General features: G+C 51.4%; 1 protein-coding gene across 1 annotated transcript; it reads right to left on the bottom strand.

Annotated features, from left to right (window-relative positions):
- Nucleotides 1-821: 821 nt before the first annotated feature.
- On the bottom strand, nucleotides 822-10,076 carry LOC110201797 (uncharacterized). Its single transcript, XM_078151896.1, is given in 6 exon segments — nucleotides 822-2,727; nucleotides 2,730-2,885; nucleotides 7,628-7,723; nucleotides 8,160-8,286; nucleotides 9,202-9,296; nucleotides 9,991-10,076. Coding segments are annotated over 5 exon segments (1,821 nt in total). The 5' UTR covers nucleotides 9,238-9,296; nucleotides 9,991-10,076; the 3' UTR covers nucleotides 822-1,321.
- Between the last annotated feature and the right edge of the window lie 7,947 nt (nucleotides 10,077-18,023).

Below are 18,023 nucleotides of genomic sequence, written 5' to 3' on the forward strand. Positions count from 1 at the left end.
CATCAGTTCCTTCTGCTTCGGTTATCATCTCTATGCAAACAAATCTCCCATTTGTCTTAGAGTCCAGGACCATGTGCACCAACCACCTGTCTGACACTTCAAACCGGACTTACTCTACACATCACAAACCTCCCTATTACTACTGGGGGCACCACTTTTTTTCCGGATTCAAACCTAAATGTCCTTTTTTACTCCACATATTCAATGAGTTGCCAAATCCCGTCTTTCCTGTCTCCACACCATCTCTCACATACATCCTTCTCTTCGCTCAGGAGGGGGCAGACACCAAGTTCAGGCACTCCTAACCTCCCACCTAGACTATTGCAATTTCTTCATGACTGCTGTCTCTGCCTCAAGGCCCTTCCCAGACCAATCTATCCTCCAAACTGTTACCAAAATGATTTCCTTAGAGCACAGTTTTGACCTGCTCATTGTACTCTGATGGATCTTATCACATCTAGAAGATCTGCTCCTCATAGCCTGGCTTCTTCCGGCTTCCTCCCCATTGCTGCCTTTTACGTATCCTACAGTCCAGGCGCACTGGCCTGATTTATGCTCCTCACACAAAACTCCACCTCCCATTTGCGTGTCATGCCGATAATGCCCATCCCCCATACCACCCCTTTATTTCAGAATCTGTGCCTCCCTTCAGGACTCAGCTCCAAATGCTGCCTTCACCACCCTCCATTCACCCCTCTGTCCTTCTCCCCCTCCCCCTCCCCCAGCTGCTCTTACCTTTCTAAAGTTACCTTCCATCTACTTTCTATCAAATACACAGCTATTTATCTGTGTGTTGTCTCCCCCAATAAAATGTACACTCCTTGAAGGGAGGAACTTTATGCTTTTCTTTGCTTGTTTATCTAGCACTAGTCCGGTATCTGGCATATTGTAAATTCTTAATAAATGCTTGCTGATTCAGTACATTCATATAGCTGCTCTCCGGTGTGAATTCCCTAAAGAGGACTAAGGATTCTGCTTCAGCTGAAAGTCTTTTAACATTCATAAGGATCCTCTAGGACACAAATTCTAATACAGATGGCAAAGGGAGCAGTTCTGGCAGAACCTCCCAGTCATTCCATTCATAAGGGATCTCATTATGAATTCTCTGGTGCACACTAAATTGTGAGTTAGGGAATGTCTTCTCATATCTATGAGATTTATATTTCACTCCAGCATGAACTGACTGAGGTTTAGTAAGTTTTGTGCTCTGGAGGATGTTCCAACCTTCTTTCCACTGATAAGATTGTTCCCCACTATGAGTTCTCTGATCTTCAATAAAGTCTGACCTGTGATGGATGTATTTTTCACAATCATTACATTTTTATGTCATCTTCCCAGTATGAATTTTCTGATGGAGGGTAAGGTTTCTGTTCGAGCTAAAGGTCTTTCCACATTCATTACATTCATATGGTTTCTCACCAGTATGAATTCTCTGATGGAAAGTCAGATTTCTACGCCGATTGAAGGACTTCCCACATTCATTACATTTATATGGTTTTTCTCCAGTATGAATTCTCTGATGTTGAGTAAGGTATGAGCTCTTTCGAAAGGCCTTCCCACATTCATTACATTCATATGGTTTCTCTCCAGTATGAATTCTCTGATGTACATTACGTTGTGAGCCCAGGCGAAATGCCTTCCCACACTCATTACATTCATATGGTTTCTCTCCAGTATGAATTCTCTGATGTAGAATAAGGTGTGAGCTCTGGCGGAAGACATTTCCACATTCCTTACATTCATAAGGTTTTTCTCCAGTATGAATTCTTTGATGTTGAGAAAGGTCTGAGCTCTGGCGGAAAGCTTTCCCACATTCATTGCATTCAAAAGGTCTCTCTCCAGTGTGAATTCTCCAGTGGAGAGTAAGGTTTTTGCTCCGCCTGAAGGCCCTCCCACATTCACCACACTTATAAGGCTTCTCCCCAGTGTGAATTCTCTGATGTAGAGTAAGGTCTGAGCTCTCACGGAAGGCCTTTCCACATTCATTACATTCAAAAGGTTTCTCTCCAGTATGAATTCTTATATGTATATTAAGTTTTGCTTTCTGGCGGAAGACTTTCCCACATTCATTACATTTATAACGTTTTTCTCCAGGGTGAATTCTCTGATGTACACTAAGTTGTGAGTTCAGGAAAAATGCTTTACTACATTGTTTACATTTGCAAGGTATCTCTCCAGCATGAACTAACTGATGTTCAGCATGATTTGCACTTGGCAAGAGGCCTTTTTCGTATTCATTAACTTCCAAAGGCTGCTCTCCAGTATGAACCGACTGATGCTCAATAAGCCCTGAGCTCTTGCTGAAAGCCTTCCCACATTCATTAGATTCATAAGGTGCCCATCCAGTATGAATTCTTTGAAATGGTGCAAGCTGTGGGCTCAGGAATAAGGGGCTACATTCATTAAGTTCTTGAGGCTTCCCTGCAGAATGTATCACACAATTCTCAGTAAGGTCTGAACTGTAACTAAAGGAATCCTTAAATTCATTATACTTAGAAAATACTTGTTTAACACAGATTTGGTTATAATTCCTGATGTCTGAATACAGGCTAAAGCTCTTTTGATCCATGTCACATTGATGTAGACTGCTTCCCATACTTATACTCTGTTCTGGAAAAATGATTGGTCCTAGACTGAAGTTTTTGCCAAATTTATTACATTCATGCCTTTGTACTTGATGGGGAAGTTTGTTTTGGATGAATTTTGCTTGCTGAAGAGCTTTCTCTCATTTATCTGATGCCTTTCTGACCTAGCATCCAAACTGAAGGCCTTTCTCAATCTGAAGGCAGCAACATCATCCCTGCTGAGTCCTTCCTGGAAGGAATGTTTCCTGGAGAGGTCCAGCTTTAGAGAAGAAGCTATGGTTTCAAGTCTGGCCTCCCAATCTGAAACAAGCAAACACACATATTTCCTGTTCTTTATGCCTTTTTAATCTTTAAAAAAATGATTATTAACAGCTTGACAACCACCAATACATATGAATATTTCCATACGTATATAAGAACCAAGAAGAGGGCAAGAAAAGATTGTGAATGTCTGTTATGTGGCACCTTACAGCTTCTTCAAGCAGGGCCGGGGGCCAGGGACCATGCCCATTACTGCAGTGGCAGGGGAGAAAATGCCTCCTAATTCAGGCTGATCTTAGAGTGCTACCCACGGCACTGAGAAGGGAAGAACTCTGCCAGGGTCACACGGCCAACACGGGTCAGGGGCCGGAGAGGAGCCACCTTCTTGGCTGGGAGGCCGGCCCTCTAGCTGCTACCCTACCATGTCAGCACCAACGATGGCTAGCTTGTCTGTGGCTGCTTCTGGACCTCCCTTTGCTCACCTGCACTGTTACGTTTTTCACTGATGTTCACTTCTAGTTTTTACCATCACTTTCATTGTCCCTCTACGCTTCACACAGCTTTCAACTTAATTAAAAACAAAACAAAACTCTGCTTTGTAACAAGTATCTGCAGTTATGAGAAACAAATCCAACATTCACCATGACTGAAGGTGCATGTGTCACATATCGTGCCTGCCGAGAGACAGGAGCAGGACGTGTGGAGCTTGCAGGTGGGAAGGCACCTTGGCAGCTTTCAGTCCAGCCCACACACTAAAGGGCCCCTCCCACAACAGACCTGAGAAGAGGTCACCCAGACCTTCCCGGAGGAACTGAACACCTGTCAGGGTGTCATTCCCTTCTGGACAGCTCCAATTGTAAGAAAGTTTTTCCTGACATAAAGCCTAAATGTGCACACCTACAGCTCTTGGTTCTGCCCTCTCGAACCAAACAGAATAAGCCTAATAACTATTCAAAGGCAGCTATTATGTGCCCCCTGGGTCTTCTTTCATTCAGACTAAACATCCCAGTTTCTTTGACAGATTCTTCAGTCACAGATTTAAGACCCCTCACCATCCCACTTGCTATCCTTTGGACACTTAAGGTCAGCAATATAATTCTTGAACCATGCCACTGAAAACTGACCACAAAACCTGGCTGAATTCTGAGGAGGGAAGAATACAGTGAACCTATAGCACTTGGCATAGTGCCTGGCATATTAGCAAACCCTTAATAAATGCTTGCTGACTTGGCTTAATTATCACCTCCCTGTTCTTGGAAGCTATACCCCTCTTAATGCACCCCACTGGAAACTTAGCTTTTCAGTTGCCGCATGACATTCTTAGACCTAAAGGCCATTGAAATGCCCAGATCTCTTTCAGAATAGTGCTGCTGTCCACATAGGCCTCCTCCAATATGAAGTAGATATTCTGTATCCAAGCGCAAGACTTCGCAATATTTCTCTTCAATTCCATCTTACTCCCAATGCTTTAGCCCAGGGGTGGAGAACCTGCAGCCTCAAGGCCACATGTAGCCCTCTAGGTCCTCAAGGGCAGCCCTTCAAATCCAAACTTCACAGAACAAATCCCCTTAATAAAAGGATTTGTTCTGTAAAACTTGGACTCAAAAGGCCGCGCCCGAGGACCTAGAAGATCACATGTGGCCTTAAGGCCAAAGGTTTGCCGCCCTGCTCTGGTCTATCAAGACCCTTTGGGATCCTGACTCTGTCATCCGCTGTATCAGCCCTCCCTCCCAACTCCCTGACGCTACCTGCAAACCGTGCAGGTGACTGGGGAGCAAAGGGAGAGCAATAGCACAAAAACCCAGACAGGAGACACGCTGATCACCAGGGTCTGATACGGCTGAGAAGCTAAACAGTAAGAGAACTGAAAAAGAGCCACTGACTGTTGAGGTTCCAAGAAGACAAGGCAAAGACCACTAACAGAGGAAGAAGATAGAGCCATGGGCACACTGCCAAGCGTGACAATGTTGGCAATGAGTGAAGTTAGGTGAAGACAGGCAAAGACAAGGAACTTCTGGGTTTTGTCAGGTTTTAATGACATGAGAAAGAGAGAAGGCTCAACAGAGAGCAAGATCATTGTTTCAGGGACATAGGATGAAGACACTGGCAACTGAGAGGAGAAAGAGTTACTCAGTGGCTGCCGTGTTAATGGACTGGGAAGGACAGAAGAAATATGGCTAACACAGAGTTCATATGTAATATAAATAAAAGGATGGAGAGATCATCAAGCTACCTTTGATAAATTCAATGCCAGGACCCACGCAAAGCAAAAAGAATTAAGGCTTACACTGTGCCAAGACTGTGTGAACCACTGGGGATATAAGAAGAGGCAAAAACCAGCCCCAGCTCTCGAGAAGCTGACAGTCTACTGGGGGAGACAACAAACAAACTACGCAGTAATAAGCTACAGACAGAAAAAATTAGAGGTAATCAAGAGAGAAGGCACTAGAGTGGTGAGGGACTGGGAAAGGTTCCTTGTACAAGGTGGATTCCAGCTGGGCCTTGGAGGAAGCCAGAAGTCAGTAACAGGAGATGAGGAGGCACAGAGTTCCAGGCATGGCAGGCAGCCAGAGCAAATGCCTGGAAGTGGGAAAAGGGTGGAAGGAGGCTGGTGAGTATGTGCTGGGTTATAAGGTGTAGGAAAGGTAGGAGGGGACAAGGTTATGAAGGCTTTGAATGCCAAACAGAGATTCCTTATTTGATCCTGGAGATGACAGGGAGCCACTGCAGTTAGAGAGGCACGGAAGTGGGGTGACATGATCAGACCTGGACTTTGGGAAAATCACTTTAGTGGCTGAAAGAAGGATGGATTGGAGTGGGAGGAGACTTAAGGCAGACCCACCAGCTGCTACTGTAACAGCCCAGGTGTGAGGTGATAAGGGCCTGCAACAGGGTAGGGACAACATCAGAGGAGAGGAAAGAGAATGTTGTAGAGATGCTGCAGAGGTGAAATGGACAGGAGATACTGCAGAGGTGAAACGGACCAGAGATGGTGAAGACGTGAAATGGACCAGAGATGCTGCAGAAGTGAAATGGACCAGAGATGCAGCAGAGATGAAGTGGACCAGAGACGCTGAGGAGGTGAAATGGACCAGAGATGGTGAAGACGTGAAATGGACCAGAGATGTAGCAGAGGTGAAATGGACCAGAGATGGTGAAGAGGTAAAATGGACCAGAGATGCTACAGAAGTGAAATGGACCAGAGATGCTGCAGAGGTGAAATGGACAGGAGATACTGCAGAGGTGAAACGGACCAGAGATGGTGAAGACGTGAAATGGACCAGAGATGCAGCAGAGATGAAGTGGACCAGAGACGCTGAGGAGGTTAAATGGACCAGAGATGGTGAAGACGTGAAATGGACCAGAGATGTAGCAGAGGTGAAATGGAACAGAGATGGTGAAGAGGTAAAATGGACCAGAGATGCTGCAGAAGTGAAATGGACAGAGACTGCAGAGGTGAAATGGACAGAATACTGCAGAGGTGAAACGACCAGAGATGTGAAGACGTGAAATGGACCAGAGATGCAGCAGGATGAAGTGGACCAGAGACGCTGAGAGGTAAATGGACCAGAGATGGTGAAGACGTAATGGACCAGAGATGTAGCAGAGGTGAAATGGACCAGAGATGGTGAAGAGGTAAAATGGACCAGAGATGCTGCAGAAGTGAAATGGACCAGAGATGCAGCAGAGGTGAAGTGGACCAGAGATCCTGCAGAGGTTAAGTGGACCAGAGACTCTGAAGAGATGAAATGGACCAGAGGAAATAGACCACAGACACTTCTTCAGAGAAAGGATTAAAGGAGAAGAGAAGAGAGTATGATACTAAAGGGTTTGGGGATATAAAGGAATGGGGGAAAGAAAAGGCAAAGGGAATGGGCTTAATATATTGGTTCAGCAAAGTAAGAGGCCAGTTTCTGTAGAAGCGTCCTGGGTCTTCCTTGAATTGCTGACCAGATCAAGGTTGAGTGCTCTCTGGCCTCTGCAAGTGAGAAGCACGGCCCAAGAGGCAGGTTCCAGGCTGGCCCAGGGAGTATGCCTACTCCTAAAAGACAACCAGATGTTTTGCTCCATCTGTTACTGTGGAATTTCTTCGCTTCTTGTTTCCTGCCAGCTGAAAACTACTTGAGTCTGAAAGCTCTCAGACTGACAGGAAAAACAGCCAGCAGAGCCCTTGCCCACCAAATGACCAAGTGCTCTCTGGGACACTCTAGGTAAAAACACTGACAGAGCGGCTTTGTTCCCCACAAGTGCACAGGACCTCAATATTCAAGGGAACATACACACTAAGGAGAGCGGTCAAATGAATAAGAGAAGGGGTGCCAAGGATATGGGAACCACAAGAGAAGATGAGCAAAAAGATCAGTCCCCTCAAAGGGCCTCTCTCCCAGCCCAGCAGGACACACAAGCACAAAATTATCGATATTCGAGCTTTCTCAGAATCAGATGAGGGTCTATGAAGGAGCTCATCCCATTCACCACTATATCCTGGGGGTCTGGCCCCCTCCCACATATTTAAAGTATTTCCCCATGGGAGGCAGCGGGGCATGATGGAGAAGGCACAGGACAGTCAAGAGGTCCTGATTCAAAGCCCACCTCACCCACTTTCTAGCTGCCAACCTGTTAATGTCCCAGAACACCTCGGCCTCACTTTTCCCATCTGTGAAATGGAGACAATAACCCCTGTAGCACTGGCCTCCCAGGGTGGATGGGAGACCCCATGAGGTCAGCTGCAGGCCTAAGAAGAGCCAGCCGCCCAGCAGCTGCCGGGGGCGCTCACTCACCTGGACCACAGCTCCTTGGGACAACTCCCCGTGGTAGCCAAGGCGCTTCCCCTCGCTCCAACTGCTCGATCACATGAGGTTTGGAAACTGCGAGTCCTGCTCAGGGGAAATGGAAAGGGCTGGGGCCAAAGAAGACCTCAGCTGCCCATCCCCAGGCCCCCCTCAGAACAGGTGGGTACTGACGGCTTCAACGCTTCAGCAGAACTGGTCTGTGCCAGGCCCCAGCAAGGGGTAGGCCCAGAGAGACATCTCATTCTTGGGGCCTGGGTCCTATTCAAAGCCTGGGAGTCATTCATGGCTTCAAGTGGTTCAAATGCCCTAACTGGAGGAAGAATCTTGGGTCTGTGGGGCCTGAGCAGGGGACAAAGACCTGAGCCCAGGGTACTCAGCTGTCTGAAGCCCTGAGGCCACCCAGGGAGGAAGGACCTGTGGGGCTCCTCTGCCCACTCCTCCAGCCCCCCATGGCACGGACTCAGGGTGGAAGCCCAGCCCTGTGGGAAGCAGAGGCCGCATCCCAGGGAAGCCTCCTTACCCAGGCACACCAGGTTCCCATAGTTCTCCAGCATCACCTCACGGTACAGCTCCTTCTGAGCAGGGTCCAGGTGCCCCCACTCATCCTGGGAGAAGTCCACGGCCACGTCCCCGAACGTCACAGAGCCCTACAAGACCCAGGACACGTGGCTGCTCAGGAAGGGAGCTGGACAGGTGGACGACCCTTCCCGCTGGGCTGATTCCTGGATCTGGATTCCAGGCATGCCTCTGACCCACTGGGACCTTCCACTCTCTCAGGCCAAGGAGGACAGGTGCAGATGGCCAGAACAGAGGGAGGGCACCAAAGCTCAGGACTCTTGGGGTTCCCAGGAGGTGCCTCCTGAGGGGTCCTGCCCCAAGGCAGAGGAGCAGCTGCCCCGGCCTGTGTCCTGCCTTGGGGCTCCCCCCTTCCCCACCCAGGCAGGCCATCAAGCATTCCTTCTCCTCCCCCCTGCTCTCATTACCTGTGCCTGGGCAGGCATGTTACCTCTGAGCCTCAGTTTCCTCATCTCTAAAAGGGGGACAACAACAGCCCCAAGCCCAGGGGGCCCATGGGAAGCTGGACAGGGATGGTCTCTGGCATTTCCTGGAAGTATCTGCCAGGAAAGTCTTCCCCCAGAATCAACGCTGGGAGCTCTTTGGAGGCATCCTCCATCAGGGGGCCCTGCCTGACAACAGGGTCGGGGTCCCTGCAGCCCCCTAAGGACCACACCCACCAAAAGGAGGACTCCTCATCTCCCAAGGCTCCCTTTGTGGGCCTCAGATTATAGCCCAGTCCTGAACCTGGGGGGGGCCAGCAAAGGAGAGATGTGGAGTATGAGTCATAGAGAGGGCATCGCCTGTGGGGCTGTGGGCACAGTGAACACAGAGCCCAAGCTGGAGGCCCAGCCCAGGCCTTCCTCCTCAGTGTCTCCACATCTTCCTTCCAACCAAGTGACCTTGTGGGGCCCTTCCTGCTCTGGACACAGGCCTCCATGGCTGCCTCCAGAAGCCTGGTAAGGGCCACGGGAGAGCCATGGAGCCACCCTGGGAGCCCCCTTCACCTGGTGGGCACTGGCTGCCAGGAACACAGGGGCCATGTCCTCCTTCAGGCCCCTTCTGCTTGGGGATGGGCAGGGCTGGTCACCAAGACGTCCAGCTGTGGAGAAAATGGGAAGGAGAGGGGTCAGGTAGAGCCGGTCACTGGGACATCCAGCAGTGTGTGGAATGGTATTGAGAGGTGTCAGGCAGGGTGGGTCACTAAGACATCCAACTGTGGGGGGAATGGGAATGATAGAGAGTCTGGCCTGTCTGGGCAGCACTTGGGTGTAGATAGGAGCAGGAAAATGGGCGCATGAGAAAGCCCATGCTGGGAAGGGGTCCAGAAGAAGGCAGGCTTCAGGCCTCCTAGCATTGAGCTCATCATACTCCCAGCGTACAGGGGAGGAAACTGAGGCTGGCCCGGAGCTTAGGTGTGCTGGAGAAGGGGGTGAGGAGCAGGAAGGGGAGGAGCCTGCCAGGGGCCCTGGGTTTCAGACTAGGCTGAAAGGCTTCCCCGAAGTCACAGGGAGCCATAGAAGACTGCAGAGGAGGGCTGCGATGTGTCCCGGGTTCTAAGGAGAGCGCAGACTGGACTGGAAGGGTGCTACGGAGCCACAGCAGGCTCCAGGGCAGGGGCACCCAGTCGCCTCAGGAGCTCAGGGCGCATGCACCAGAGGCAGGAGGCAGGGGTGGGGGAGAAGGGAATTGACTTGCATTGCGCATGCTCAGTGTCCCCGGCAGGTAAGCCACCCCTCCCCGGAGCCGAAGCAGTGAAACCTGGCTTCGAGCTCCATCCCCCGGGTCCTACTCACGCCGGCCGAGATCCAGGACTCGGACCCGGCAGTGGCTCAGGGAGGGGCGGAGCAGAGCCGAAGCGGCCGCAGCAAGCTGAAGGCCAGGCTGCGGCGGCGGCGGCAGAAATGACGCAGACCTCCGAGTCAGTGCCAGAGGCCCGCTGCTCAGTACAGCGCAGAAGGCTTGTACTGCCTTCTGGGAAATGTAGTTCCCGGGCCCTTGCGCATGGGCAGAGCTCTGCCCGCTCCTCGCAGCTCGGAAGGCTGTCTCCAGGGAGTGAGCCCCGCCCCCTGCAGCTGGTGCGCGTGCGTGCTGGCGGCTCCCTGCTGGGGCTTGTTGTCCTGAATCCCTGCTAGCGCGTCCTTCGCAGGGAGGTGGAGCGGAGCCGGCCGGTGCTGCAGGGCCCCGGTCACACCGGCAGGGGGCGTGCGCCGCTTCCAGCGAACGAAGATGCTCGTCCAGCGTTCCCCCGAGCCTTGACCATCCCAGATAGGCGGGGGTGGGGCTCAGGAGCGCAGGAGGGGCCCCGCCCAACCCTATTAAAGAGCAAACTGTGGGAGGTCAGGGATCCTGTTGTTACAGGGAGCCATGATTTGGCCAGGGTCACGCAGCTGGTGCGTGGCTGAGGCTGGATCAGAACTGGAGGCGGTTGCAGCAAAGGGAACGGAGGAGGAGCGGTCAGAGGGGGAGGAGGGAGAGTCGGCTGGGAGGAGGGGGTTAGCAAAGCCCCCGCCGTAAGGTCAGCGGGCTGCGGCCGGAGGAGAGCCCGGGCCTCAGCTCAGGACGTGGTCCTGGAACGACGGTCTAGAGGGCGAGGCACCCAGTGTAGACAGCAGCGAAGGGAGGGAGGTGCCCGGTGGACAGCTGGCGCACGTAGAGGGCTGCCTGGTGTTAGGAAGATCCGAGTTCGAATCCAGCCTCAGACGCCGCGTGACCCCGCGAGTTTTAGCTGTGCAGCGGGGGTCACCACACCCCTGCCCCCCCCCGGCGTGGGCGGAGGATGCAGCGCCGCATCTGTGAAGTGCCTGCCTGGCAGGCGCCTGCTGAAGGCTGTGCCCTCCCCTCCCTGCCGGGCAGCCGAGGCATCAGTGCAGCCCTTGGAAGGACCGTGAGCCCGGCAGAGTCCGAGCAAAGAGCATCCCAAGCCTGGACCTTGGGAGGAGGCCATGCGGAGCATCCCTTACCTGGCCCTGCAGACCCCCGGGGCGGGATCGGAGCCGGGCTGGCTCCGGCCGTGCTCTGATCCCCTCCTGCCTCCTGCCAACCCCGGCCCATGCGCCCCCCTTCTGCAAAGCCTGCCCCCTTCTGGGCTCCCACTTCCACGGGGCCCTCCCGGATCCCTTCCCCAGCCGCGTCCTGGGTGGCGCCAGGCCTCGGCACAGGTGGGGCTGCGGGGGCAGGGATGCCGTGTTCACCGCACCCTGGGGTGGGCCCAAAGGTGGGGTCAGCTCTGCAAAGCGCTGTTCACCTATGTTCTGCTGTGCCCAATGCTTCCTCTGTCTGCTGGCTGGAGCCAAGTGATGCAGCCAAAAAGAGGATTTGGTCCTGGAAGTGATAGGGAGGCGCTGGAGTGTGTGTGTGTGTGCATATGTGTTTGTGTGTATGTGCGTGTATGTTTGTGTATGTGTTTGTATGTGTTTGTATGTGCATGTGTGTGTGTGTTTGTATATGTTTGTATGTGTTTGTGTGTATATGCGTGTATGTGTCTTAGACCTGGGCCTTAAGATCACCGCAGTAATCATCAGAAACATCTGGTCTTGGCCAAGGACTAGAGCGCTAGATCAGTTGAACAGACCAGGTACACACCACGCAGCAGTAAGTGACCACAGTAACCCAGTGTTTGACAAACCCACAGACCCCAGCTTCTGGGACCAAAACTCACCGTTTGACAAAAATGCTGAGCAAACCGGAAAACACAAAGAAACTAGGTATAGCACGGCATCTCACAACATATACCAAGATAAGGTCAAAATGGGTATGTGATTTTGTGGGGACAAAAACCACCCGGAGTGACTAAAAGGGAAACTGAGGCAGAGTGCCAAGCCAAAATACTTCATTAAAGGGACCTGGCCCCCTCTAATGAAGTGGCCCCCAGACCTTCCCCACAGTCTGAGATAGCCCCTCTTTCCGTCTGCCTTATTTTTATAAAGCTTCATACCTGCTTTCCTACCTGACCATTCTAAAGATGATACAAAGTACAGAATCCCATTGGTCGACCGATCTTGCTTTGTGGGCCAAAAATGATGCATAAGCTAAAAACGATCTGTCAGCTGCCTCACAGGCCGGGTGAAGCAGCAACGTCTCCGCTGACCAGGTGGTCATATGATGGCTTGGCCTCCTCTGTAGGCTGGGCAGGAAGAGGTGATGCAATTCGTGTACGTGCTCCAAGAACAGATTGGGGGTGGGACTTTCCAGACCATGCCACCCATGGGTAGTCTGGTCATAGAATTTTAGCAAAACCAAATGAAGCTATCCGTGTCAGCCTTCTTGTGGTTAAACAAGAGGGCCTCATAGCTGGTAAGCAAGTAGTGAACACACCATCAAAGTCTGACATCTGCTATAGGGCCCTTCTGTTAGAACCTGTATTCCTGTGTGACTTTTACAAAATATGGATTAACATGTTGCTTATTCTACCTATTATTATTAGATGACAGACTGTGTATTACCAGGCAAGTGCAGTGAAATGATTGCTAACGGTCATTACCCCTTATAGAATCATACTGAGCCGACTAATACTGATCAGAATTTGAGTAGGGGTCCATCATGAACCATCTCTCACAACTTAGACACAAAGGGTGACACCGTAAGCAAATTAGGAGAGGTTCACCTGTCAGATCTATGGAGAAGGGAAGAATTTAGGACCAAACGAGACAGAGAGCTTCACTAGATGGAAAAATGGATAATGCTGATTGTATTTAAAAGGTTTTACACAAATAGAACCAATGCAACAAAGATTAGAAGGAAAGCAGGAAGCTGGGGAACAATTTTTACAGCAAGTGTCTCTGATAAAGGCCTCATTTCTCAAATATATAGAGAACTGAGTCAAATTTATAAGAATACAAAAAATCTCTGAAGAAAACAACTCCTTAAAATGAAGAATTAGCCAAATGGAAAAGGAAGAAGGCCTGGAGACATTGGGGAGGAAGGCCTGGGCTGGGCCTCCAGCTTGGGCTCTGTGTCTGCTGTGCCCCCGGCCCCCCAGGTGACGTCCTCTCTAGGACTCAACTCCATGTCTCTCCTTTGCTGGGCCCCCCAGGTTCAGGACTGGGCTGCCATCTGAGCCCCACAAAGGGAGCCTTGGTAGATGAGGAGTCCTTCTTTTGGTGGGTGTGGTCCTTAGGGAACTGCGGGGACCCCGACCCTGTGTCAGGCAGGGCCCCCTGATGGAGGATGCCTCCAAAGAGCTCCCAACATTGATTCTGGGGGAGGACTTTCCTGGCAGATACTTCCAGGAAATGCCAGAGACCATCCCTGTCCAGCTTCTCATGGGTCCCCTGGGCTTGGGGCTGTTGTCCCCCTTTTAGAGATGAGGAAACTGAGGCTCAGAGGTAACATGCCTGCCCAGGCATCGGTAATGAGAGGCAGGGGGTAGGAGAAGGAACACTTGATGGCTTGCTTGGGTTGGGGAGGGGGGAGCCCCAAGGCTGAACACAGGCCAGGGTAGCTGGTAGAGACCCCCTGGACGAACTCTGTCTTGCCAGGTGCTGGGCACAGACCAGCTCTGCTTAAGTGTTGAAGCCGTCAGTGCCCACCTGTCCTGAGGGGGGCCTGGGGATGGGCGGCTGAGGTCTTCTCTGGCCCCAGCCCTTTCCATTTCCCCTGAGCAGGACTCTCAGTTTCCAAACCTCATATGATCGAGCAGTTGGAGTGAGGGGAAGCGCCTTGGCTGCCATGGGGAGCTGTCCCAAGGAGCTGTGGTCCAGGTGAGTGAGCGCCAGCTCCACCACCACCACCCCTCCCCCGTCAGCTGCTGGGTGGCCTGCTCTTCTTAGGTCTACAGCTGACCTCATGAAGTTTCCCATCCTCCATGGAAGGTCAGTGCCTCAGGGGTTATCTTCATTTCACAGATGGGGAAACTGAGGCTGAGGTTCTGGGACACAAGTGTGTGAGGTGGGCTTTGAATCAGGACCTCTTGACTGTTCTGTGCCTTCTCCATCATGCCCCGCTGCCTCCCATGGGGAAATACTTTAAATATGTGGGAGGCCCCAGGATATAGTGATGAACAGGATGAGCTCCTTCATAGACCCTCATCTGCTTCTGAGAAAGCTTCAATATCGATAATTTTATCCTTGTGTGTCCTGCTGGGCTGGGAGAGAGGCCCTTTGAGGGGACTGATCTTTTTGCTCACCTTCTCTTGTGGTTCCCATGTCCTCGGCACCCCTTCTCTTATTCATTTGACCCTTGTCTCTCCTTAGTGTGTATGTTCCCTTGAATATTGAGGTCCTGTGCACTTGTGGGGATCAAAGCCGCTCTGTCAGCATTTGCCTGGAATCTGCCAGAGCACTTAGTCATTTGATGGGCCAGGGCTTGGGGGCAGGGACTGGCCTGGCAGGGGCTTGGGAGCAGTTTCTCCTGCCAGTCTTAAAGCTCTTGGATCCAAGCAATTTCCAACTGGAAGGAAAGAAAAGGCACAGAAATCCCACAGGAACCGACAGAGTGAAGCCCCAGGTTTTCTGTTAGGAGTAGGCATCCTCCCAGTAGGCTGGACCCTGTCTGTCACCTGCTGGGCAGTGGTTCTGACATGTAGAGGCCGGGGAGTGTGTGACCGTGGCCTACTCAGTGGTTCTGGCCTCTTGGTGGATGAGGAGCCCTTGCTCTGGTGGCCTGGTCAGCCCTGTGGACTCTGGGAATGCCCCTCTGTGACTCCCAGGGACCTCGTCAGGGCTGCCCTCCCCACATCGGGTCGTGTTCTGGCTCTTCCTCCTTTCCTCAGCTTGCCTCTTGGAGGTCTCCGTGGGACGGTGCTGCAGCCATGCGGCTCCCAAAGGGCTGGCTTTAGCCCTTCCTTCTGCTCGCTCTTCTCAGCACCAGGCTTATTGCTTCCTATTCCTTGGCGATTCCTGACAAGCTGGAGCCAAGGCCCTGCTCTCCACCATGGTGCCTCTTGTCCAAGGAGGGGGAGGGAGAGACCTGCCCCTGCACCTCCACTGAGCCAGAGATCTTAGAGAGCAGAGAGCAGGAGGAAGACCCCCCCATCTGCCCCACCATTCATTCCCAGGAGACAACCAGTCAAATGCTTCAGAAGCACCTACTATGTGCCAGGCCCTTCAGACTCAGTCCCCCAGATCAAAATCAGGGTGGCAAAAGGTGCCCAGGGGAAAGCCCAAGGGATCTGTGCCGAGCATGTGCTATTGGACGTTTTCATCAGTGACTCACACAGAGGCACCAACGGAGTGACAGCTAGCACTGGAGGTAAGGCCCGACTCAGAATAACAACATGGCAGCTGAGCAGGGCCACACAGACAGAGTGCAGGGCTGGAGTCAGGAAGAACCAAGTTCACACCCAGCCTTGGAGCCTGGGCAGGTCACTTCATCACTTCCTGCCTCAGTTTCCTCATCTGTCAATGGAGGTAATAATGGCACCTCCCTCCCAGGACTATCGTGAAGATCAGATGAGAGGGTATCTGTAAAGTACTTAGCACAAACAGGGCTGGGCATACGGCGGGCACTTAATAAATGGTCATTCCTTTCCTCCTTTTTTCTCAATCCTTATAACATTAATTCAGTGCTTTAAAGTTTTCAAAGTGCCCATGATCTCACTGAGCTTCCCATAGCCCTCTGAGGTTGCTATTCTAGGCCTTCCATCCCATTTTGACAGATGAGGAAACTCAGGCAGGCAGTGGTGAAGTGACTTGCTTGTGGTCCCCCAAGATTCTAGAAATGTCAGAGGCAGGATTGGAATCCAGATCCTTGGGCCTCCACGCCCTAGAATCTCGTCATTACATCGCGATATGAAATGTAAGCTGAGGATATGTCAAATGTTCAGTGTTTGGGTTCACAAGCTCACCTCCATCGCTATAATTTGGGGAAGGCACAGTGAACTATCTGCTGGTCTGAAGATTTCCTGGGGGTCTTATTCACCACAAACAAACTCCGTTGGAGTCCACAGGGCTCGGTGGCAGTCAGAGAAGGCCAGAAGGCCTCTGGCAGCATCCTGAGAGGAATGAGTGCATCATCCTCTTCCTGGGCAGGCCACCTTGGGAGACTGGTCCTTCCGGGGTGCCATATTTGGAGGAGCCCATCGACACCTGCATGGGTTCTCACAGGAGAGAGCCAGAGTGGTCTGAGGCTCCAAGCCCCTGCCACAGAACAGTTGGTCAAAGTTAAACCAAGGTTTACAAGCATTTATTATGTATCTACTGTGTGCCAGGTGCTGTGCTAAGCTCTTAGGATGCCTGGTAAGGCAAAACCAGTGTCTGCCCTCCATGAGCTCCTAGTCGCACTCATAGTCAACATTCAACCAACCAGGCACTAGCAAGATACAGTTGGGATAAATCAGACAGAATCGTGGGGCAGAGGAAGAGAAGCCTTCGACCTGACAAGGTGCTGCTAGGGCGTGCAAGTTGCCTTCCCATCTCTGAAGGGTCGCTGGGTGGAGTAGCGCTCTGCCCCAGAAGGAGGGACCAGGAGCGTTAATGGGGCTTTTCCCCACAGAGGCCAGCTGGAGCTCCGTGTCAGGGGGACCTGCCCATCAAGAAGAGCTCTCCCAGAGGGGCACAGGTGCCTTAGGACCGGTTGGGGTTCCCTCGGTACAGTCTCCAGCTAAGGCTGAACAGCTGCTGCTTGAAGATGGCAGAGAGGGAGAAGTTCCTGCTGTCTTCCTGGAATGAAATTCTGTGGTTTTGAGCAGATTTTCCTGGGGCTGTTGATAATGTGCATTTTTTTGTTCGTTTTTCAAGAACATTTGTTCATCGGTTTAGTTTAGTTTTGTTTTGACCACATGTTCTTTGGGGAATGGTTTGTACCCTTATACATCCTGCTTGGTTAGGATGTCAGATTCTTAGCAGAATATTGATAGCAAATGTCGGGGCTACATCTGTTTCCGTCCCTTTTTTTCTGGACACCTTGTTTTTGTCACTCCTATAGCTCCCCCCCCCCAATCTTCCATGGTTCTCCTCGATATTTCTGCCTCGGTGTCCATCCCGACATTTAGCTATCACTTTGTGCAGTTCTGTGATGAAGTCCACTGGGGGAGTTAATTTGGGGCAGTATTACCCCAGTCCTCTATTGGGCCCACCTAGTCCCGGACAGTGGGTGTTTCTGCAATCCAATCCTGCCTTTGCTTCTGTTTAAATAGTTTTATAGAACACTGTAGTGGTTTCTTCTGTCTCTTCAGAGGTTAATGCTCAAGTGCTTGACATGTTTTGTGTTGACCACAACAGGTCTTTTTCTTCCTGTCTGTGTCTTCTGCTGGCCAGTGGAAAAATTCATAATATTGATGGGCTTATCATAGATCCCAGGGTGCAGCTCACGTCAGACGTCTCTTGAATGTCTCAGGGTTTCTGACTGTGATATCTGAACGTCCACAAATTGAGATCTGTTTGCTTCCTCCTTACCCACCCTTGTCTCCTTCAACACTTCTGAAACCGTATTGAAAGGTAATGATTGGAGTGAACAGCCCTGTCTTCTCACTGCTGTCCCTCCTGAGAATCCTCTAATAGTTCTCCATCATGGAGCACATTCTAGGACTTGTTGTGAGGATCAGATGAGATCATATTTGTAAAGTGCTTTTTGGCATTTGAACAGTACAGCTAGCTCTTCAGAGTTGTGTTCTGTGCTGTAGTTTGAATGCTTGGCAGTTCAGCTAGAGAAAGGACCTCAGTGTCTGGCACCTTCCCCTGCCAGGTGATCATCAGAATCTTCCTAAGACCATTCACATGGAGGCGATTCTGTTTCCTGGCATGGTGCTAGTAGACTGTCCAGCTTTCACAGGCATACACAATGAGGTCAGCACAATGGCTCTGTAGACCTTCACTTTGACAGTCAGTCTAATTCCTCTTCTCTCCCACACTTTCCTTCAGAGCCTTCCAAACACTGAGCTAGCTCTGGC

The sequence above is a fragment of the Phascolarctos cinereus genome, unplaced genomic scaffold, assembly GCF_003287225.1.
Source record: "Phascolarctos cinereus isolate Bilbo 61053 unplaced genomic scaffold, phaCin_HiC Scaffold_4;HRSCAF=312, whole genome shotgun sequence".
Lineage (NCBI taxonomy): Eukaryota > Metazoa > Chordata > Mammalia > Diprotodontia > Phascolarctidae > Phascolarctos > Phascolarctos cinereus.